The sequence below is a fragment of the Lampetra planeri genome, chromosome 18 (genome assembly GCF_965212315.1).
Source record: "Lampetra planeri chromosome 18, kcLamPlan1.2.h2, whole genome shotgun sequence".
In the NCBI taxonomy this organism is placed as follows: Eukaryota; Metazoa; Chordata; class Hyperoartia; order Petromyzontiformes; family Petromyzontidae; genus Lampetra; species Lampetra planeri.
In genome coordinates, this window is record NC_136124.1 from 4,209,450 (window position 1) to 4,233,428 (window position 23,979).

Genomic DNA, 23,979 nt, shown 5'->3' on the forward strand with positions numbered 1-23,979 from the left:
TGCATGGGCAGCTATGGGGTTTTATTGGAATGGTACGGAGCAATTTTACAGTCAGGTGGGTGGTAATGCATGATCTTCATCTTTTATTGCAACATTTGCACGAGTCAGTAAGTACAGCTTGATAATCCAAAAATCGATTCTATTCAGTTCACATTTAAACCAGTAATTAACGACGTATTTATTTTTAATCGGTGGATATTCAGCCCAGCCTGGATGTTGTGGTGTGCCGACGTAAAGCTTGAATGTATAGGTGTAACCACAATAGGGCTCTTTTGCAAAAAACGAACTTGTTGATTCTTTTATATCGTGAACAAACACTTACCACCTTTGCATTGTGGAACGCATCAATGGGCAAGAATAGCTAAGAAGAGGTTAGTACTTCCTGTGCAATTGATCAAGACGTGCAGCAGTTTGAGTAGGCATCAACATTACAAACTTAATGGTGGCACAACTAAAAACCTGCTGGAGATTTTTCATCCTCCATGGTGAGCTGCCCTCCGCGATCCTGCTTCCGTAAAACCGTTGAGCGCGGCACGAAGTGGGGATGCATTGGGACTGTTGTATGTTGGCTGAACTTCTTTCACACCGTACCTAGCCAACCGTCCTAGTCGGAGGTGTGGGGGAAGGGCAACTTAAATACAAAAAGCAGTTCTGTGTTCATTGTTGTCGAGGGCTTGGCAACACGGACGCGACCGATTGCGTACGTGTCCTGCCATCGCAGGCATGGAGAAGTCTGTGCTGGTGGCTTCGTTATTGCTCGTTCGCAGGTACTCGCAAAGACAGGCACGTGGAGCCACGAAGCATCCCGTACGCCTGGACGCCGAGGCGAATCTGTTTTTTTTATCTTCACCGACGCGTAGTCGCCGCTCGCAGTACACAGTCGTGCGAGGTCGCCCACTAGCCCAAGAACATCGCGACGATGATGAAAATTAGGATGAGGATGGCGAAGAGCTTAATCATGAGCCATCGGTTGGAGGAAACGGAGCGAAAATACTTGAGAATCTCAGTGTGGGCGCCTTCCACGTTCAGTTGTGTGTCCTCTATGCTCGAGTCAATGCTGAGAAGGGACACACGCCAGTTGAATGAGAAAACTCACGAAAATCATTATTAAGCAAAACCGATAAAACAACATACTTCAGAGTAAATAAGAATTGACTCGTCAGGTCCAAACAACACTACAGATTAAATTGCGCTCAAATTACTCCGAACCAATTGTCTAATGATCCCAAAAACACGAACATCTTAATTGTGATTCTTATTATGCAAATGCCGGCAGTGCTCATTTCGCCAACCGGGGTAAACAAAGAGCGAACTTTACGATGTGTTTCTGGTGATATGCCGGGTGTTGTTCAGCAGGTTGTTGACATTCTCCCCACATGCTGGGAGCTTCCTCTTCGTTTGTAACTTCAGCTCCCAGCACATGGGAGTAAAATATTGGGGCATTATTGCCGAACAACACGCGGCACAACCCTAAAGCACATCGGAGAGCTACACTGTACAACTGCAAAATAACCTACACAATAGTCAAGAGAACATATATATTCAGTTTTAGGATTGCTAAATCAGTTTTTCCCAAAATGTTCAGCTGTGTGCAACTGCTAGACTCTTAAGTATCAAAAATACTCGACACATGCTTCAAATGCACTGCTTTAAATGTAAAAGTACGTGCACAAAGATGCTCGGCCTATGACAAAATCGCCCAAGATGTTTCCGACCTCGTCAAACCTCATGCCGGGCATGGTTGAGCCTGAATAGCCCTAGGATGGGTTCCCACCAGGCGCAGCAGGTTGTGTTATAGGCTGTGCAGGTGCACGGCGGGCTGCACAGAACAAACCCCACACTGATCAGTGTTGTGAGGTATGGCCAAATGACCTCCATGGTTCACATGGCATGGAGATGCCTTCGTCCAGCGATGGATCCACAAAGGGCTGCACATGTTCAAAGACTTGTCCGCTTAGCACAGAATGTTCTTGCGTGCCGTGATCCTCGCCTGCGACCCAGAACTTTGGAAGCAAGCGTATACAGGAGGTCGTGGGTTCAATTCCGACCCTGATGCCTATATATTTGTAGTGCATGTTTTCCCAGAGGTTGTGTGGTTTTTTCTCCGGGTTCTCTGGTTTTTCCCTCCACATTTAGAATCAACGTCATGCGTTTAGAGTATTTGGCTGCTAGAAATCTCCACGTGATAAGCCACTTCGTTAAGCTATCACGGTGCAAAATAAGTTCCACATCCAATACATATAAGTATTGAGACTCGGTGAAGCTTTTCTGGATAAATTACAAGATGATTACTATTTTGAAAAACAATTCCTAACGTGCTGAGACCCTCCCCCCCCACCCACGTGATTAGACGCTGTGTGAATCCACTGACCGTTGTATCGTCTCCTCCTGTTCAGTGACCATGTGGGCGAGCTGCTGGAAAATGGATCCCAGCTCCACAATGGTCGACTGAATGGCACTCATAGCATCTGTTCGCTCCTGTATGTACGACTCCTGGACAAAACAGGCACTCGTTAATGCGTGCACAATAAGGGAAAGATATGTTTTTGTCGAGCTCTATTATTCTGCTCAAGACACTGTAAATTGCAAGGGAAATTTGACTGAAAAAAAAATATACAAACAAATTGCTTTTTGAAAAAATCTTCAGACATGGGGTTGAATTGCGAAAATCCAGATCGCAAAATGATATCGCCAAAAAAGTTTAGAACGCTGATTTCAGCACTTTTGATATGCAATACGCACAACAAAAAATAAACCTGTGAATTGAAAACTTGTACTGTTGGCACAAGTCGCTTTTTTAAAATATAACACAATTTGAATGTATTACAGCGTCTAAATGCGAACACATCTCACAACCTTGTATATGAAGAGAGATGCAGAAAATCAAAGGCATGGAAAAAAAGGTCTTGATCCTGACCTAGAACAGGGAGTCTACAGCACGGATTGCTGGGGGAAGTGAGTTCCAGAATGCGGGAGTTAAAGACTGAATAGCCTCCCACTGAATACTCGAATTATACTCAATAAATACATCGTTACGTGAGATGAGCTCTCCTATGAACGTTTCCAGACCACACGTAGCCAACCGATTAGCATGGTTGGCTACGTACAGTGCGAAAGAAGTTCAACATATATACAGTGAGGATAAGCAATGATAACACACTCAAGGCATGTTGCATAGCTTTGAAACGGTGAAGAATTGCGCACGTGTGTGTGAACGTGGCTGACGGACCTGTTTTGCCAAGAGTTGTGCCTGTGGGGATCTCTGCGTGTCCATGTCGATAGAGACTTGTCCCCCGAGCGAGCCGTCGTCCTGCATCGCAGCCAGGCCTGTGCGCCGATGCGAACGCACGCGGGGTCACGGCACTGCCTCGTCACTAATCCACGGCGCACGCAAGGACCTCTGCGCAAAGCTTCAACTGGGGATCCATTGAATTGCTTAAGGGCGCAGCCCTGAAATCAATTGCTTGCTCATTACCACTTCTGTCGTAAGTGCCCTCCGTTAGAGGGAGTTTTCGAGAGAGATGGTATTTGGCATACTGCTCCACGCTGGCCAGACATGTTCAAAGAGGTGGGAGTGCCCATACTTTAGCCCACAACACATGACCTGCCGATTGACTAATTGTGGTGGGTGGGCAGAGGCGGGTGGCTTTCATACATTTGCACCACTGTTTCAACTGCCGCAGAGGGAGATTGAATGAATCAAGCTGGTGACCTCTGATGGATTTATCCAGCTTTTTTTGTATTAGACAGCTACATCCTGTAAAATGCATGAATTAATTAATTTGATAGCCATGCTGGGTAGGCTGTGCGTTGACAGCCATGTGCACCCATCCAGCCAATCGGAGCATTTGTAGCATACGCACCAAAATCCGTAAAAAAAATTTTTTTAACAGGTGTGCTACGCGCAGCTTTATTTATTCGGTGTTGCGGGCTATTTAAATTGTTGCAACAACACGGCAGTTTGCATTCATATAAGCAGTGTTATCTAAGGTACAAGATCATGCCGTGTTTCGTAAGCTTTAGGCATTTATGCTGAAACGGAGTACATTGATTGCATAAGTCTGGCACCAGGTGGAGTTAGAAGGCTGTAAACATAATTGCTGCACACTTGCACACGGAACTCATTATTTATAGCATACCACGCAAACAGCCTCTTCACCATATGGTGAGAAATATAATTGGAGGACATCATTAACGAGCTGCAAATAAATATATATAAAAATGTTGTCCATATTCAGATGCTCCAGAAAATGGGACGTATCCCACCCCAAACTTGTGCCCGGTGTTTAAATTATGAAAGTATGATCACACACACACATAGCACATATCGGATTCTGAGACATGCCCACAACTTGTACTTTAAATTAAAGGGGGGAAAAAGTTTGTCCTATAATCCAGCGAACATGGTTACAGTACTCTTGGAAAACGCAAATCCGGGTCCTCTGGGTTTTCCATCCACATTCAAAATCAACATCATGCATTTAGGAGTATAAAAATATTAAATGTCCACGTGACAAGCCACTTCGTTGAGCTATCATTTGTGGCAAGGTCACTTCTGAAAAAGAGCTCAACAGCTCAAGTGGGCCTTATCTGGTAAAGTTAATAAAAAATACAAATTAAAAGTCAGAAGGGGCTGCTGGTGTGCGGTGTGTGGCTTGGAGGAGGTGAGGCATACCATGTCCTGTCACGGGCGTGAATGGAACGCCCATTGAGGAACTCTGGGAAAACTGCTCCTTCCTCCTCTGCATCTGCCTCAAGCTCTAAAGACAACATGGAGTTTTGACAGAAAATCAGCAAATTGTACCATTTTTTGTTTTCAAATCATACATTGCCATAATCAAATGTCACGTGAAATATCACAGAAAGCAATCCATTCAATGCTCACCTCCGTTCTAACTTCCAGAACCGATTTGAATTCATTTGACATGCCAGCAAGTCGAGACTAAAAAAAGGCCCAGAAAAAAAAAAACACCTAAAAGTTACACAACACACACCACAGTGACATTTGTTCATTTCATGAACTGGTGAAAAACGTGATTTGGTGCCTGCCAAGCCTTCTTCCATCCATGCCAGGCTATGACCATAGCCGGGAGCTTGTTACAATGAGTCACTCTGACCCTAACGAGTGCCACGTTGTCTTACCTGCAGTGCCACGACCACCGTGCTGGCGTGAGACTGGGCATGCCGTCCATTCTGAGCACCGCGGCTCCTCACGAATGCCTGCAGTTGTGCGATCTGCTTGTTCAGGCTGTTTATGTCCTGCAAGGCAGAGAGGAATTTTGCATGGCGGGTGCTTACTGAGCTATCAGAAGTCAGCTAGGAGTGAGGCTCAGCTGTTGAACAGAACTGAGCTTTGAATTGTTAAACAGTTGCATATACATCCATAAATACTATTTTAAAAAGTACCGTGTGGACGAAAAAAAGCTGATTAGACTGATATTGTTTTTGTGCATTACCTACTATAATCACCCAGAAATGTCTGTCCGTCCCCCGCGTGACGTCACTCCACGAGGCCCACCTCCCTCATTAATATTCATGAGTGGGTGGATTTTTACACTAACGCAGAAGATCTAGCTGAATTAAATAATGTATTACGCAAAGTCGCTTCAAGTTATGACGTTTCTTTACAAAAAGTGACGGTAAAAAATAAATCTACGCAGCACAGTGCTACATCCGTGCGTGACGTCACTGCAAAAGAGCCAACCCCCCCCTTTAATTAATATTCACGCGCGCGTGGAAATTTACTCACGCACAAGGTCGCGCACTCCACATGCCGCACCCCTCCCCTCATTAATAATCATGAGCGGGTGACGTCACTCCACATGCCGCACCCCTCCCCTCATTAATAATCATAAGTGGGTGACGTCACTCCACATGCCGCACCCCTCCCCTCATTAATAATCATGAGCGGGTGACGTCACTCCACATGCCGCACCCCTCCCCTCATTAATAATCATGAGCGGGTGACGTCACTCCACATGCCGCACCCCTCCCCTCATTAATAATCATGAGCGGGTGACGTCACTCCACATGCCGCACCCCTCCCCTCATTAATAATCATGAGCGGGTGACGTCACTCCACATGCCGCACCCCTCCCCTCATTAATAATCATGAGCGGGTGACGTCACTCCACATGCCGCACCCCTCCCCTCATTAATAATCATGAGTGGGTGACGTCACTCCACATGCTGCACCCCTCCCCTCATTAATAATCATGAGCGGGTGACGTCACTCCACATGCCGCACCCCTCCCCTCATTAATAATCATGAGCGGGTGACGTCACTCCACATGCCGCACCCCTCCCCTCATTAATAATCATGAGCGGGTGACGTCACTCCACATGCCGCACCCCTCCCCTCATTAATAATCATGAGCGGGTGACGTCACTCCACATGCCGCACCCCTCCCCTCATGAATAATCATGAGCGGGTGACGTCACTCCACATGCCGCACCCCTCCCCTCATTAATAATCATGAGCGGGTGACGTCACTCCACATGCTGCACCCCTCCCCTCATTAATAATCATGAGTGGGTGACGTCACTCCACATGCTGCACCCCTCCCCTCATTAATAATCATGAGTGGGTGACGTCACTCCACATGCTGCACCCCTCCACAATAACCATGAGGGGGTGACGTCACTCCACATGGGGCAACCCCCCCCCCCCTCATTAATAATCATGAGCTGAAATAATTTTTCTATTGAATATTTCAGATTGACTGCAATATACACCCGTCCTTGGATGGGTAAAAAAGCTCGTTACATTTATTTGACATACGTTCGAGTAAGCCTTCTATAATTCAAATGTAAAAATCAGGTTTTACCTGTTTGATGATGTAGGTGAGTTCCCCAATCTCTCCAGATTTCTCATCTTGAAGTGACATATTTTTCGTCACTGCAATAGCCAACACGACAGTGACAGAATGCATCTTCTTTATTTGCTTGGCTAAAGCGTGTCTATGGTTTACGGTTAGAGGTTAAGTGGATAATGCTACCCTCAGCACTTATTGCTATCTTGAGAAAAATTACATTGAACCATCAAGGACACCTCACACATTTTCACAAACACTTAAAACCATGTACAAATTCATATGAAAATTGCCACATAGCTTATTAATAACACAGTGTCTAGATCAGACAAGGCAAAATAACACTTGGCATGGCAATATGATTAGTGCACTTGCGTTATAACATGTGCTGGTCCTTTTGCACGTTTATATACACAAACACACGCACGCATTTCTTCGTGTGATCAAATCGTCAAACTAAAATGTCTGCTTAATAGACTGCTGTGCCAGCTTGATCTCATTACCAATGCTTCAAAGTCATGGCAGGCAGCCTGGCACAGGTGAGGTGCGTAACTACACGAGCAGGGGGGATTGTTTTGTCCTTTAACTGCAACTCGAAACCACGGCAGTCCATTGCCTCTTGAGCGAGCCTTTGTGTGATGAGAAAAACAAACATTACAGCCCTTTGTCGATTCACTACAGAATTAAGGGATCTTCACTCCATGTCGTTAATGGGGGTTGTTTGACCGTACCTCACCATACTGATATTTGTGAGTTCGGTGAAGGGTGTAATCCCCAGGATCCATTCAGATATCACTCGTCACTGATGTTAACCGTAGCTGGATGTTGAACCCGGGTCTCTGTCGGTACACCCATTGTGTCATACGTAATTTAATTATGTATTCTATTTTAATTTATTCTGACTATATAATAAGATCAGCGGGGACTTATTTTCTGGGGAGGGGGTGTATTTTGTTAATTTTACCATCAGTCAGAACTCATTTGCATATCATCGTAATCATACTGCATACATCTGTTGCAATATTATTCCGATTTAATCTCTCAACACGCAATGAAAGTTTAAATGAGGTGAATGCAGCATCGACTGTCTTGTTCATTTAATGGACAATTTATAAGCTATTACAGTTGAAGTACCGGTGAAGACGCTGGACACCCAGGTTGAGGCACACGTATATTTATTTTCAGCTTATCGGTACAGGACAACACTAGAGGGGGTAGCGGCCCCCTCACCCGGATAACTGGGGATACCCCCTAGCTAATCTCACCTATCCCCAAGTCCTCCTCTAACGAGCTAGGGGAGGCTAACTGGCCCGACACTGGTGAGTCGGGCTACGGTCTCCGGAGTCCCAGGGTCTAACCCTGGTTCACGGAACCACGCCTCTGGCTCGCTCCTCTGCAGCCCTGACAAGGGCGGCGTCGAGGGGAGTCCAGGGCTCTAGCTAGAGGATCTTCACTCTTCCTCCTTCGTTCCCAGACTCAGCCCCGAGCTCTCTTTGTCCTCCCCCTTTATACCCCCCAACAGGATCACAACCCCCCAGGCTGCCTGATGCGGACGTCGCTGCGGGCACCCCCCCCGTGTACTCCCGTAACTCCGCCCACTGTGTTTGTTACCCATTGGATCGTATGCACTTACAGCCCTCCCGTAACAGCCCTACATCACCCCCCCCATTACAGCTCGCAGCCGTCCCGGCTGCAACAATTCCAAATAAAGGAACAATTACCCCTCGACCCCGTGTGTGCCTCATTTTTTTCAACAAAATGCAAATAGAAGAACAACAACAAGAACAACAACCATACCCCCGAAGGGAATGTCCGACGCACCCCCCCCCCCGCATAAATACGAAATCCGTAAGCACGTATGTACAACTAGCCAGGAACTCCCCCATCACACACAGCACACCCACGACACACAACGCACCCACAACACACACACCGCGCCCACACAACACAACACACTCAGTGTGCAAGGAGCACACCACCGACGCAGCATACAGTAACCATGACACGTGAAGGAAAATAAATTTTTTTTCTTTTTCTTCCTGCTGTATATTATAAGAGTCTGCGCATTTTAGCGCGCGTCCTTGCCGCAGGCCCGTCACACGGGGCAACCCCGGACGGCGGACCATCCGGTGGCGGCTGTCCCATGCGAGGTGAGGTCGCGATTGAAGTCGCGCGACTGTCGGCATCACCTGTGGGGGTTCCAGGGCGTGAGCCCGTCATTCCCGGTGCACCTGTGGGTGGGACAGCCGGCAACACATCAGGCGAGAGCAGCGACGGACCCTCCGAGTCGGTCGACCCCCCACATGCTTGGCCTCGCGTGCGTGGCGTGGGCCCCCGCACCGCAACAAACGGCTTCAGCCTAGAGGGGTGTACAAACCACCGGCGCCTCCCCCATTGGATTCGAACGCACTGAGGCCTCAAAACCTCAATAACCTCGACGGGGCCCCGCCACGGGCGTACGAGTTTAGAGGAGGTCGCGAGTGGTACCTGGGGACAGTGCAGCCATGCCCTGTCCCCCGGCTTCCACTGCAGCACGTGCGCGCGAGCCAGTCTGAGGCGCTCGTTCGCCTTCTGACGCCTGTCAGAATTTAGCCTCGCCGCATCCCGCGCCTCAGTCAGTTTGTCAAGGTTAAATTTAACGTGATCGTCCAATTTAGATTTGCCCAGCGGCACGGGGATCTGCAACTGTGCCCGAACAGGTGGGTCGGGTTCGCGGCCATACATAAGAAAGAAAGGTGAAAACCCCGTCGCAGCATGGGGAGCCAATCTGTATGCCGCTAGAACCCCTTGAATTTGTAAGTCCCAATCAGCCTGTGAGTCCGAAACTTGCTGCGACAACATAGACGTGATGGTGCGATGCAGACGCTCGACCATCCCGTCCGTTTGCGGGTGATAGGGGGAGGTTCGAATTTTTTTCGTTCCCAGGAGATCACAGACTTGTTTTAGGAGTTTCCCCGAAAAATTTCTACCCTGGTCGGTCAACAACCGCTCCGGGGCACCTTTGTCCATGACATAACCTTGGACAAAGGCGTCGACGATGGCTGCTGCCGACTGATTCGCCAGGGGCCAGGCCATAGGCCAGCGCGTAAAATATTCGACCCCAGTAAGCAAATATTTATTTCCCCTGGAGGTGGCGGGGAATGGCCCCAGAATATCCAGTGCGACCAGTTCATTTATTCTGGAGACCTGGATGGATTGTAAGGGCGGGTTCGACTCCCGTGCCGGTGGTTTGCGCTGCGCACACTGAGGGCATGCCGCCAACAGATCAGCGACATCCCTTGTCATACCCGGCCAAAAAAAATTCAGCTGAAGCAAGGCGAGTGTTTTCTGGGTACCTAGGTGGAGGAGGCGCTCATGAGCAGCCCACACCACCTTACCTCGTAGGCCAGAAGGGACCACCAGCCGGTGACGCTGGGATTTCCCGTCCCAATGCATAAGCAAGCCCGCATGGGTTTCCCATGCGTCGGCATGACCCGTCACACGCCCCCTCTCCCCGGCGCGACGACGCAACGCGAGGAGGGAGGCATCCTCCAACTGGAGGCGCCCCCATTCATCAACGGGCAATCCAAGCAGGGAATCTCTCCCCTGTTCGGCGATATCAATGGGGACTACCGTTTCATCGTCGGCGGCCGCCGCCAGGACCGGAACCATCACGTCCCCCACTGGCTTGCAACGCCCCGACCCCAGGAGACATGCGCATTCGGAGGCGGTTGGCATCCGTGACAGAGCGTCAGCGTTGGTGTGGCGAACGCCCTTACGATAAGTGGTTTCAAAACTGAAATCCTGGAGGACCTCCAGCCATCGGGACAATTGTCCCGATGGCTGTTGAACCTTCAGGGCGTACTGCAGTGCCGCATGATCTGTGCGGACGGTGAAATGCCGACCGTACAGATATGGGCGATACTGTTGGATGAAATAGACAATTGCCAACAGTTCCCTACGGGTGACACAATATCTTTGCTCCGTTGGAGACAACACCCGACTGCCGTACGCGACCACCCGTTCCACGCCGTCAACCACCTGGGAAAGCACGCCTCCAATACCCGTGTTGCTCGCGTCGGTGTCGAGCAAAAACGGCCTCGAAAAATCTGGGTAAATCAAGGGAGGAGCCTTCACCAGCGCGTCCCGAAGGGAGCAGAAAGCAGCTTCCTCATCCTGACCCCAGTGGAACCGAACCCCTTTAGAAGTTAACGCGTGTAGGGGTTTGGCAATTGTTGCAAAATTAGCGACGAAGCGTCGGTAATATGATGCGAAGCCAATAAAACTCCTGACCTCTCCCACCGAGGTGGGAGTCGGCCAGGAGCTGACACACTGCGTTTTGGCGGGATCGGTAGCAATACCCGAGCGCCCTACGATGTGCCCTAAATAACGCACCGACTCGCGTAACAAATGGCATTTTTGGGGCTTAAATTTCAAATTAGCAGCCCGCATCTTTAGGAAAACCGCCCGCAACCTCTGGAGATGTTCATCAAAAGTTTTACCAAAGACAATAACGTCATCCAAATAAATCAGGCACGATTCCCATTGCAATCCAGCCAAAACCAATTCCATCAATCGCTGGAAAGTTGCCGGCGCTGAGTGTAAGCCCATCGGCAACCGGTTGAATTGGAACAGGCCGTGCGGTGTACGGAAAGCAGTTTTAGGTTTAGAATCATCGTCCAGAGGAAGCTGCCAGAATCCCGAAAGTAAATCTAGTGTAGAGAAGAATCGCGCTCCCGCCAAAGCGTCCAGCGATTCGTCCATCCGTGGGAGCGGGTATGCGTCGGCAACCGAAATTTTATTAAGGCGCCGAAAATCCACGCAAAACCGCAACGAGCCGTCCTGCTTTTTAACCAGGACGATCGGCGCTCCCCACGGGCTGGTGGAGGGAGAAATGATGTCGGCGGCTAACATGTCATCAACAGCCGATTTGACATGGTCCTTTTCGGCGGGACTTAACCGAAACGGATTTTGGCGAATTGGCGCGCTGTCACCCGTGTCAATATGGTGACGCAGCAGGTGAGTGCAACCCAAATCATATTTATCACGACTGAAAACGTCGGAAAATTCCCTCAGTAGCGTTCTAAGCTGTTGGCGCTCTGAATTTGTCAGGTCCGTCGATCCCGCACAAAGCGCGTCGATCCACCCTTCATCGCTGTCCGAATGTGGGAGCATCCGGGAAGCAGTGCCAACGTGGTTCGCGACAGGTTCCTCGCAGGGCACTGGCGTCGCGTGAGCGAGCACCGTCCCTTGAGGAACCACCACCGTCTGCGATCCCACATTTAGGACCGCGATGAAAGGGTCCCCGTCCCCTCTTACGACGGTCTGGGCCGGAATCAAATGAGGCCCATTAACCCCGGCCCTAGACGGTCCCAGCAAAACACCCTGATCCCCTATGCCCTTAGCGAAGGGCTTACGAAGTTTGAGAGGCACTAGCATTTGAGCTCCCGGCGGCACACGAACAGTTTCAACGACGAACGCCGGTACCGTCGCGAACGCCGACCGAGCCGCCGCAGGGGATGGCAGGAACGCCATGCGCCGCCCCGATGGAAGCTCAATGCATCCTTGGTCGATCAAAATACGAATGGGCATTTTACCTAAGAAATCCGTCCCCAGCAGGCACGGAACCGCCAGCGAGGAGGAAACGAAAATCGGCCCCGACAATTTGATGTCCCCAATAGAAATTTGCGCTCGAATCTGTCCCATGATGCCGAGAGAGCCCCCGTTAGCGGCATAGAATGGGACGTTAACCGGCAGTAAAGGCCGGCTTTGTACGGGCAGAATATTGTAAATTAATTCCGAAATGATTGTCGCCGATGCCCCCGTATCGACCAAGATGCGTACTTCTACCCCGTCAATGTGTCCGACTACGGCCGACGACCCTGACGACGCGGCTACCACGCGATGGGCCAACACGGACCACTGTTTGGGCTCGATTTGAGTCCCCGCAGTGATCCGCGTTGGCCCCACGCAACGCGACATCGGCCCCCCGTTTGTTGTGGTGCGAGAGCGTGCAACGGGTAGGTGCTTTGGCCAAACATGTGTGGTGCCGCGACTCGCCGGGTCATGTTGCTGGAGCTTGGGAGGAGGAGGCCCGGCGTCCCGTCGAGCCGTCGTCCCGCGCTGTCGAGGAGAGCGGCACCCCGAGGCGACGTGGCCCCGGACGCCGCAGTTGAAACACCGCGGGAGCCCCGGTGGAGACGACGGGCGGGTGAAACGGCTTGACCCGTCCCGGGCCGACCGTACTTCTTGCGCCTGTTGCCGTCGATGGTCGACGGCGAAGAGCTCCTCCGTCGGAAGGGTGGCTGCAGCCACCGCACGCCCTGCCGATGCCCTGCTGGCTTTCCGCCGCAGGGACAGAAGGTTGGCGTGAAGGAGGCGCGCCGCCTGAAGAGAGGTCATCTCGGCGTCCTCCTGTGCGACGACAGCGATGTCCAGGTCGTCTGCCAGGAGGAGTATTTTCTCCGTGACCATCGCGTCCACGCCATCGTCGTCCATACGGGGAAAAGCCGTCTTAGCCAGCGCTAGGAGGCTCGTCCTGTATGCCAGGGGCGACTCCTTCTCACCCCGCTTGCGCTCGTAGAACCGCTCTCTGCATTCCGCTGAAGGTCCATAGACCCCGGCCAGCAGCTGTAGTGCTTTCGGCAGAGTAGACCGCTTCTCTTTCGGCGCCGATGTGAGGGCGGCGAGCGCGTCTGCGTCGAGGAGCGCCGGCAGCGCGCAGAGGGCTTCATCGTCGGACCACCTTGCCATTTCTTGGTGGGCGATGAAGCGTCGCTGGAAGCCGCCCCAGTCGCCCTCTGCACCAACAAATTCTTTCAGCGGAGGCAGCCGTTGTTGTAGCGCAGCGTTCGCCTTGGACGTCTGTAGGCTGCTATCCCCGGGACTCGGCTGTGCGTCGGCGCGAATGGCAGATGGAATCGCCTGTCGCGGATGTGATGACGCTCCCTCCGCTGGAGATGACGCAGCTGTCCCAGCGAGAGCGGTGTCGGACCCAAGGTTGAGCCCGGCCACGCCCTCCGCAGCTGCCGTGACGATGGCGGGAAATTCAAAGTTTGAGTTTTCAGAAATGGCGGGAAGGCGCTCAGGTTGACGACTCCCCTCGCCCCGTGGTGGACCACCAGCCCCCAGCCGCGTGATGTTTTCCAGCGTGGCGGCAGCGGCGTACAGTAGCTCCGCCAGTCTCTCGTGAGCCAGCCGTAGCGCGTCTGGCTGCGGCCCCTCTTCATGCCGATGCCCCGGTAGGAAGGCGTCGGCCCCCGGCTGCGCCATGTCTTGGTGAGCCGCCTCGGGCTCAACGACTTCAGCAGTGTCCTCCTCCGGTACTCTGGCTCGAGCTGTCTGACGTGTTTCCATGTCCGTAGTACTTCTGACACCAGATGAAGTACCGGTGAAGACGCTGGACACCCAGGTTGAGGCACACGTATATTTATTTTCAGCTTATCGGTACAGGACAACACTAGAGGGGGTAGCGGCCCCCTCACCCGGATAACTGGGGATACCCCCTAGCTAATCTCACCTATCCCCAAGTCCTCCTCTAACGAGCTAGGGGAGGCTAACTGGCCCGACACTGGTGAGTCGGGCTACGGTCTCCGGAGTCCCAGGGTCTAACCCTGGTTCACGGAACCACGCCTCTGGCTCGCTCCTCTGCAGCCCTGACAAGGGCGGCGTCGAGGGGAGTCCAGGGCTCTAGCTAGAGGATCTTCACTCTTCCTCCTTCGTTCCCAGACTCAGCCCCGAGCTCTCTTTGTCCTCCCCCTTTATACCCCCCAACAGGATCACAACCCCCCAGGCTGCCTGATGCGGACGTCGCTGCGGGCACCCCCCCCGTGTACTCCCGTAACTCCGCCCACTGTGTTTGTTACCCATTGGATCGTATGCACTTACAGCCCTCCCGTAACAGCCCTACACAGTGTTGAAAAATGAGAGCCATTTAACACATCCGTTAAACAAATACAGAGCTTTGTAAATATGAACATCAAAAATATCCAAAGCCATTGTTGAGATTAATGTGTACAATTACTTTCGTCAGGTTTGTTTTAATGTACATAATTCGGAGCCTGTGCACTTATTAAGTAGGCAGATATCACTACTTGGCAACTATTTACATTCTCTTAAGGCAATCCGGAAAGTAAAAGGCACCCCACTCGTTTGTTTAATAATGGTGTTATGGAGCGCCGTCTTGAGGAAGATGATTATGACTGCACTTCTATTAAAATAAGAAAATATGATGTATTCAAGACTATTCTGTAAAGCTGCTATGGAGAACCATCTTAAGGAAAATAAGCTCCGAACATCTAGACTAAAACATGTCTTCCGGAATAAATGCATTCTGCGGATTGCAAAGTGCATTCCCTAACTTTTCTTTTAAAATATTGGGGAGGAATAAAAGTGTGTTATTCTGGAGAATATTGGAATAAAAAAAACGGTAATAAGAGCGAGTTAGCTTGGGGGGGTAATTTGTGCCATGTATTCCAATAACCTCAGCAACTCCACACGTCAAATGTGCCCAAAAAGCACACTGCTTAGCGGCCCGTAACGCCTCGTAAAAAAAAAACACCGCAGGGATGCCTGGCACAAACATTGCTGCCAAGACCCATTACGGAAGGCTGCCACTCGTCCAACACCACAGCGGCTGACGCGGCACGGGTGGGGTGGGCAATCCCAATGGAGGCAGGAACGTCACCGTGGCTTTTAGCGTGGCAACGTTGGCAGTCCGAGTCTGCGGAATCCGTTTGTTTGAATTCCAGAATGTTACATCGGGTCTCTTTTTTTTTTCCCCGTCTCCTAATTCCATCAGTTTGATTGCACGGCGGAAAGTGCCAATGTTTGTGAAGCTGAATTGGATCTGCTGCATGCCAATTCCAAATATATATATACTGCAATGCTCTGCTTATGCATTCCATTGTTTTGCATTGTGATTGAGCACGCAGTAACATTTTACGCCATCCTCTTAATTATCATAATATTTACACTTAAAGCAAAAACTGCCATATTATTTGGGAAGGGTACGAGCAGGAATTATACAAAAATAAGAGCCTCATCTTTACCAGACATGGAATGTGCGACGGATGATGGATGAACAAACAGAATTGGTTGCAGGTGTTAATGCTCGGGGTCATGAATGCAGAATGGACCCATGCCTCTCATAAGTGAACACATTGGTGATGCATCCAACGGTACATTCCTGTCTCGGTGCCATCACAAAATGAGGGCCACATGCCAGACTTACAAAACGTCAGTTTTTCCAGCTTGCCAAATGTGTTGCTCAAGTCCCTTCCAATTCGCCTGGGAGAAAGGGCAGCAGTAATTAGTGCTTTGCTTGTGCTTTTTGGCTTCATCCTCCCACTGCCAAGCTTCTAAAACGAGATTAATAACAATTAATGTGTTTGCTTTGCTGTTGCAGCCAATTCAAATTGCTTGCCTCCATAACGGATAGACTGCACACTGCAGATGAATTCAATCCAAGTTAACAACTCCCGCTGTACTTAAATGCAATTAGTTTTTAATCAAGTTAGTTTCTGCGCGTCTGTGCAAGCAGAAAAGCCACGATGGCCGAATTAAATCCGTTCACTAAATTGTCAAAATTCCAACAAAAACAGTAATTTTAACAAATAATAAATCTGCAAGCAAACGAGCAGGTGTGTTTGTTCTCATGGTGCTGTTTCTTTAACATGAGATCACTCGGTGTATGTGCTACAATAGGTGTGCAATGTATTTTATTGCAGTCAGCTGCATAATATTTAAGTGCGAATTCAGCTTAAAGTAACAATTTACTCATAGCTGTCCCAACTTACTTGGCCATTAAGCTGAATTCGCTCATCTGTCTTAAAGTTCTGTTGTTCTGACCGTCAACATAAGCTCCGTTCTGCAAAAGAAAACACTTGCAAGATTAATTTTATATTCTTACGTGGCTTTACCGAAAGACCCAAAGAATATGAATTCATGCAGTCACGAAAAGCTTTAAGTCAAGAAATATTAATTTTAGTTATGATATAAAAAAAATGAGTCCTTTATCAACAGACTTCTCTATGAAGGGCTTCCCACACCATATCAGACGTGGAGGTTGTTTAGATTCCAAGAACACAGGATGAGATGTTACTATCCTTTGTGCAAGCACTTCCAAGAGTTCATGCACAAAGGATAGTAACATCTCATCCTGTGTTCTTGGAATCTAAACAACCTCCACGTCTGATATAGTCGTAACCATACTTCACCATAGTGGTGAGCATGGGATGACGAAGATGCGGGGTGGCAGGGCATGACACCACTGATGTTATCCATGGCCAGGAATTAAACTCGGATTCATAAGCACGGTGCGCTAACCACTGCACCAACACTCTCGTGGATGTTAAATATGTGGCAATTACTGACAAGCCATGATGCTTATTATGCAAATCCCAGTCTGTAGACATTGTGCTTGGAATGGGTAAACTGAGGATCAAGAAAGCAACTCTTGCCACCACAAACATAAGGATTTTGCCAATTTTAATGAAAGCGTGTACTTTCAGGGCTTGCACTGTCAGCAGTTTAGAGGCACAGGCTGGGAAGCATTTACCACCATATTCATTACTAAACACTTCAGTGTATACACACTTGGAATTGCAATTGATGAGCCAGCATTTGTTATTGATGACATGGGAAACCTTTTTTTCTCCATCGACCTGCAAGCCACCGTGACTTCAGTTCTGATTCGATCAGAATCCTGTAATTCAAATCCCAGGCAACTTAACCCCTCATCCCTCTGGGTTAATACAATTTACATTGTGTCATGGGGAGTCAACGTTGGTTATCATTTGCAGAAAGTGGTCACTTCGCCATAGAAATGTGGAATTTCCACCACTGGATTTGGACGGCCAACAATGATGTGCACTCCCAAACACTGTCTTGGGTATGAAGATACTGGATTTTTAAGGCAGACAATACCACGAAACGAGGTTTTATCTACAAAATAAAAACGGCCATTGTTTCTGTGCAACCTCTTGAGATGTGGCTACAATTGCATGCTATCATGGCCATCAGCCATCGTCAATTCACTGCTGGATGAAGGCCTCTGCACTATACCACCCTCTCTCTCCCGATCCTATTATGTCCACCTAACACCTGCGCAAGAGCTGATTCTATTTGCGTCATATCAGTGGATGCCTTCTCAGATGCGTTCTCTTCCCTGGCTGCCAATCTCTCTTTATTCTGGACAATCTGCCATCATTCCTTCAAGCATACCCTGCCCAAGCCCATTTACTTTTTTATTTATTGGACCCATTGCACATGGGTCCAATACTCGGTAGGGGGAGGGTGATCTGTGGCTTGTGACCTCTCTAGGGTAAGTATTCGCATGAAGGAGGAACAATTTCTGGTTAAGTGGGAGGAGGGGAGTGGAGTAGGCAACTGGAGAGAAAAAAATGAGTGCAGGTTCCAGGACTGGCTGCAAGGTGGAGGGGGTCTAGGTGACGTCATTCATAATAATTTTCCCTCTGTCCTCTCCCTCGGATTCTTGTCAGTCTATTCGGGAGCCGTTCACCTCCTTTCTCCTAATTCAGTCTCTTTCCATCCTCCTAGAGAAGCTTCCGGGGTGTGCGGGGGTAGGTTGAGTGGGCTGTTAAGGAAATGGTCCCATACCGCCTCCAAGTATGTCTCATTTCCTTTTAGTTTATGGGGAGGAGTGAATTGGGCGGTACCATAGTCCATTTACTTTGATTTGACACTACATCTCAAACCAAAAGAAAATAGCTATAATCTTGCAAATACATATAAAGGTTGGCATGGGTTTGACGCTTTGTTCATGAAAAACACATTTTTATACCTCTAGTCAGGCACTGTTATAGTGCAACGTTGCTACATTATTGTGTTAAAACATATGGGAATAATTTCACAGTGCTATGACGTAAGTCCTATAAATATATCCCTGATCTCAAAGTCTTGCTTCTCATTAATGAAGCCTCCAAACTCGTGCCAGATAGCCTGGAACATACTGCCTAGTAGGCATGTAACCTTCTGACAATGTGTTACCTTCCATTAATTAATAAATAAAAGTTAATTCTTAAGCTTACAACAATATTAATAATTTCAACTTGTAGCGTGCAGTATTCGCTAACTCTCGAAGAGAGGGAACGACTCAGGGGTGCGAGGAACCACGGACAAGCTGGAAAGCAGCCAGGTAGTGAGCCGCCACCAGTAATTGCCCAAGCTCTGCTGTCCTCTATATATTAAGGAGTTATTTGCCAAATAATGAGTGTTTACATACGAGGAAACTGGAGCACCCGGGTAAAACCCACATGTGCGACGGGGCTACACTCTATCCCATATAGATGGAAGAGGTGGAGTTCACATTTTTGTTGTACTGTGTTCTCCTGGCAAGGCAGGGTATAGCCCCTTCACACCCTAGCGAAGGGTGTTTCAGAACATTTGTGTGATCCATCAACCCTCTCCTCCACAGTGCTGGAGTACAGGCATGTCCCATCACCGCCAATATACACATACTGTCCTTTTTCAATCCACTGGCTGGTTTTAGGATTGTGTATATTCCTTGCAGCGCCAGGCAATGTCTGCTCGCTCACATGTCTGCCCTTCATGGACTTGCAGGCTGCCAAGAATTCCGAAGTCCGGTCCTGGCCCGACGACGCGCCCATGGCCGGCGGGCCAAGCTGGCTCTGCGACGTGGGTACAGCCTGCGGGGGTGCCGATTCCAGTGACGATCTGGCCGGGTCAAAGGTGCCTGGGACGGAGGCCGCTGGGGCGGAGTGCGAGAACATCTGCTTGGGTCCCAAGTAGATGCCCTGATCGGTGCTGCTGGGCCCATGTCTCCGTCTGGCATTCATCACGGCTCATTTAGTGTCCTTGCAAAAAAAAGAAAAGAAAACGAGCATTAATTTGCGTTGAAACGCACGTGCCGCACGGTTTGCGAGGTGGTGTGTTTTCTTTGCGACACTGTTTTTGTTGTGCGGTGTTTCAGGCACCCCTTATTAAAGGAGGCATTCCAACATCAAAGCATTAATAAGGCCAATACTTACAACAGAGGCCATTACTCAAGGTGTGCAAATAATTAAAGCAATTTTAGATTTTTGCAAGCTCAATGTTAAATAGTTCAGTTATTTTTAAACACTGTCTAAATAGGAAATAGCTGAATTTTGAACGCTCTGGTATATTTAATAGCAAACACGTTTGAAGACCCACTGCAATCTTGCTGGTTTGTCAGTCCTTAGTATGTCATTATGTGAGAATATATTTCTAACTAGTGTGCGGTTATGTCAGTGCAATATGAGTGAGGTAAGACATGAGCATGTTTAATATTTGCATATTGCCGTTATGAATATGTAATTGCCTGTTTTTCTTATTCAGGTGTTAACATATACTACAGAATATTCATAATGGCAACATACAAATACAAACTATAAAGAATAGTAGTTAAAGTAATATCCTTTCTCTAATAAAAATGAATGTACTCCTCCCCACTTGGAGGTTTACTTTATGTAATCTGAAACTTTACGCAAAGTATCTCCAGGGGCCTACCCTGGCTCCTGCCCCCCTCAACCAGTATATATATACAAGGTCGGGTCTCTTGGGATTTCTCTTTACTTGATACAGCAATCGTGCTGTGACTGTTCCACCTGAAGACGGAAGCTTGTGTTGCCTCCGAAATGTCGTGATTTATTATTTTATTTTTATTATTACTTTTATTAATTTTAATTTTATTTTTTACCTACGTGACTTTACCGAAAAAACCTAAGAGTATGATTCCTTGCAGTCACGAAAGCTTCAAATCTAGAATTATTAGCGTGTACCATTGTGAATTTTGTCCGTACAAATATGGCTTAACAAGACCACAGTTTTCTCAGCATACAGTCTAACCAAGTAGCAAGTCATTTACACTTTACTCCGATATAATTACTTGCCGAACTTCACTCTTCCTCCCTTGGCCTCATGGCAACACTGTCAGTCAGCCGAGTTCCACCTCACCCACCCCCCCTACTAGAGGTATAAAGCACACAGACTCTTTGTGTTGAACAAAGTCCCACATTTTATATGGAGTGCTCTTGCCAATAACTGGGAAATAGCAGAATTAGTTTCACACATCTTACTATGCTGATACCCAGATGCTCGACACTGGTTGAGATTCTGCTTGCTGAAACAAATGCCGCAGGGTTTTTATATATTGGTCTGGAACGCCAATTGGATGGAGGAAAAAAGAATGTCTTATTTGTAGACAGATTGGAGTTATGCTTAATTCAATTTACATATATGCTACTGTAGTACCAATCTGCAGACCTATTTTATTATTTCCCTTCTACGTGACTTTACCGAAAGAACCAAGAATACCTATAAAGATTTTGATTTAAAGCTTTCGTGACTGCAGGGATTCATATTCTTGGTTCTTTCGGTAAAGTCACGTAGAAGGGAAATAATAAAATAATACAAATATAAAACAATACAAATTCTGTGAAATCCACAGCAAGAAAATTTGAAAAAAAAAAAATCTTGCTGTGGATTTCACACCTGATGATTGCTTGTGTTGCAGTCGAAACGTCGTGAGAATTTTTATTGTTTTATATTTGTATTATTTTATTATTTCCCTTCTACGTGACTTTACCGAAAGACCCAAGAATATACCTATGAAGATGTTACGTTTCAGTCCCGAACATAGGCCCTCCCTCCCCCTCGCACTGTCACTGAAGGCCGTCACAAGCCATGTCTGTCATGGGGATTGTTTGGCCATACTTCATCTCGCTGTTCAGTGTGAACTGGTGAAAACGAATTGAAAGGCGGTCACCAGGACCGGTTCAGATGACTAACTATCGCACTATCGCTCCGATCTGCTCCATATCTAAACCTATGTATAAACAAGAATACAGCACATTAATCGGTGATACTGCTGGATTGGCAGAGGTGCACACAAGCATAATAAAGCAACACAAAAAACTCAACACATTCGTCAACACTGGCCTTAAAAGTAAAATATTAAATATGCGACGTTTCAAGCAATGACCCTTCTTCATAGCAGACAGAGGCCCCAGAGATGAAGTGGATAATTAAATAATGACGTTTCGGGCGATTGTGTTGCGCCCGAAACGTCGTGATTTATTTGATTTTCTACCTACGTGACTTTACCGAAAGAACCAGAGTACAGTATATGGATTCCTGCAGTCACGAAAGCTTCAAATCAATAATAGATAATTAAAGTTGAAAACTGCATTTGACTACCCCGGTTGTTCTTAACCCTCACTTAGGCCTTGCACCCTTTTAGTTCTCATCGTAAATAAATGTATGATGTTGATAAATACATAGGTTTCATGAAAAGTAGTTGTACTTAGGTGCCCGTATTTAATTGGTTTAGATTATTTACTTTATTTTAAATCCGGCATGTCTCGCACCCCCAGTGGGTGCGTGAACCCCAGCTTACTGGTCTACTCCATGGGTCTGGGTGATATTTGAACGTAATATTCATTGTAATTAACAATCCAGCTGAGTTCGTGACAATTCCCAAGCCTCTACAATGCGTGACAATTGTTACTGCCAACGCGACAGCGCAGAGAAACGCGACTCAAAATCGTTGGCGTGATTTGACAGCTGTGATCTGACACACAATGTGTGTGTGTGCCCAATGACAATAATAAAGCTACGTAAATCTGGTCTCACGCTATAAGACGCGCCGACAACTCTGGTTTTAAACGAGAGGGTACGTCTTATAATACGGGGCGTACGGTAAAGCCCATGGGTGGCCACGTCACATGTCACCGTGGCATTACACAGTGCTGCTGTATATAAAACACACACCGGAGTCGTTAAAACCGCACATCTTTAGCATACCAACAAAACCAGCAGCAGCTCGCGAACAACCGCAACCTTTGTGTGATGAAACAAAAAATGTCTATGAAATATCGCGATGATGTCCTGACGGTGTTGCCACGTTAAACGCGGGATTTTACAAATGCAGCAGCGGTCACCGGTTAGCTCCTGAATCCCTCCACCCCGCCTCTGCCCAGCCAGCAGTATATACAACAAGTCCACGCGTCCACCACATCGACACGTCAATGGGTGGTGGGGTAACGTGTGGGTTATACAGCACGTCGCAACCATACAGCTGGCGAAGCGTATCTCAATTACCCTCCGAACTCGTACAGCAATTAGCGAGAGCTCCCTTTAATCGAAGGCCCCCCCTTCCCCCGACGGCAGGTGGTGGTGGTGAGAAAGCGATTGCAGGGCTCCGCCTTTACCTCGTGTAACAAACAGCTGGCTAAGAGGACGAGACTCTCGTCCCAGGCTGGATCACGGCTCTCAGATTTCCCAGTGCTGATGCGCGCCGTTCCACGTGGGCTGGTGGTGGGGGAGGGAAACCCCGGCGAGGTCACGTGCGGCGCCCCGCGTCCAATTGCCGCGCGTCACGCGCGCGGGAGCCGCCAATGCGTTGTGGGAAATGCGAACGCGGAAGTAGCAGGCTCCGCCCAGGAACACGTGGAGGAGGAGCCGTTTGCGGAGCACGTGGGTCGCTCACCGGGGCCCCATCACACGAACAAAAATGTTTTTGTTCCTGGACATAAAGCAAAGTTAATGATCCACACACCAGTAAAAACACTAACAAAAATTGTGTTTTGTTCCTGGGTAATAAGTGTTATTTTCTAATTGTTTATGCCGCAAAAGTATAGAAAGTGGCTATTATTCCCCACTAACTTTCCTTTTGTGACCAGGACAGTGATATTTTGAAATGTACCTATTTTCAATGAGAAAACGTGCATTTGTGTCTTTCGTTCACATAAAGTCCTGGTCACAAAAGCAAAGTTTGTGGGGAATAATAGCAATTTTCTATACTTTTAGGCATAAGCAATATCAAAATAACACTTAGTACCCAGGACCAAAATTGTGTTACATAGTGTAATTCATCGGTGTGTGCCGTGATCAATCCGCTCCTGGATGAAGCTCTGTTTATGTTGACTGAGAGTCAGTCAATCATCTCAGTCAATCCATGTCACCTGGGTCTGCATACCTGTCAACCCCTTTTCAGTGCCTGCCGTATTACAGACTAATTCAGACCTTATTGGTCACCCCGTGCCCTTATAAATCTCAACGTTCCATCACAAGGGAGGAACACAAATAGACAAAAACTGTTTATGTGCCCGTATTGAAACGGCTGTACGCCGTATGGATCGGAATAGTAAGTTTTCCTGTACAAGAATACGGGTAAATCGTATGGGTT

The 23,979-nt window shown here is 48.2% G+C and overlaps 1 protein-coding gene across 3 annotated transcripts; it reads right to left on the minus strand.

Moving 5' to 3' along the window:
* On the minus strand, window positions 1-23,105 carry LOC144723518 (syntaxin-5-like). Of its 3 annotated transcripts, none has more exons than XM_078602333.1 (11): window positions 23,003-23,105; window positions 19,349-19,627; window positions 16,589-16,659; window positions 16,024-16,079; window positions 6,828-6,898; window positions 5,143-5,259; window positions 4,886-4,942; window positions 4,676-4,760; window positions 3,230-3,327; window positions 2,372-2,493; window positions 1-1,057 (listed from the first exon to the last, which is right to left on the minus strand). In XM_078602333.1, exons 2-11 carry the CDS (start codon window positions 19,607-19,609, stop codon window positions 898-900), a joined length of 1,098 nt encoding a protein of 365 aa, XP_078458459.1. In that variant the 5' UTR covers window positions 19,610-19,627; window positions 23,003-23,105; the 3' UTR covers window positions 1-897. The 3 variants fall into 3 exon arrangements, with proteins under 3 accessions (XP_078458459.1, XP_078458460.1, XP_078458461.1); XM_078602334.1 differs by having other exon boundaries at window positions 22,893-23,013; XM_078602335.1 differs by lacking the exon at window positions 23,003-23,105 and adding an exon at window positions 22,596-22,614.
* Between the last annotated feature and the right edge of the window lie 874 nt (window positions 23,106-23,979).

Excerpts from the sequence above, each read along its gene's own strand:
- LOC144723518 (XM_078602333.1), bottom strand. The coding sequence starts at position 19,609 with ATGAATGCCAGACGGAGACATGGGCCCAGCAGCACCGATCAGGGCATC. Across the intron at positions 5,260-6,827 it reads TCACCTACATCATCAAACAG|GACATAAACAGCCTGAACAA; the intron begins GTAAAACCTGAT and ends TCTGCCTTGCAG. Across the intron at positions 4,761-4,885 it reads TTCTGGAAGTTAGAACGGAG|AGCTTGAGGCAGATGCAGAG; the intron begins GTGAGCATTGAA and ends TGTTGTCTTTAG.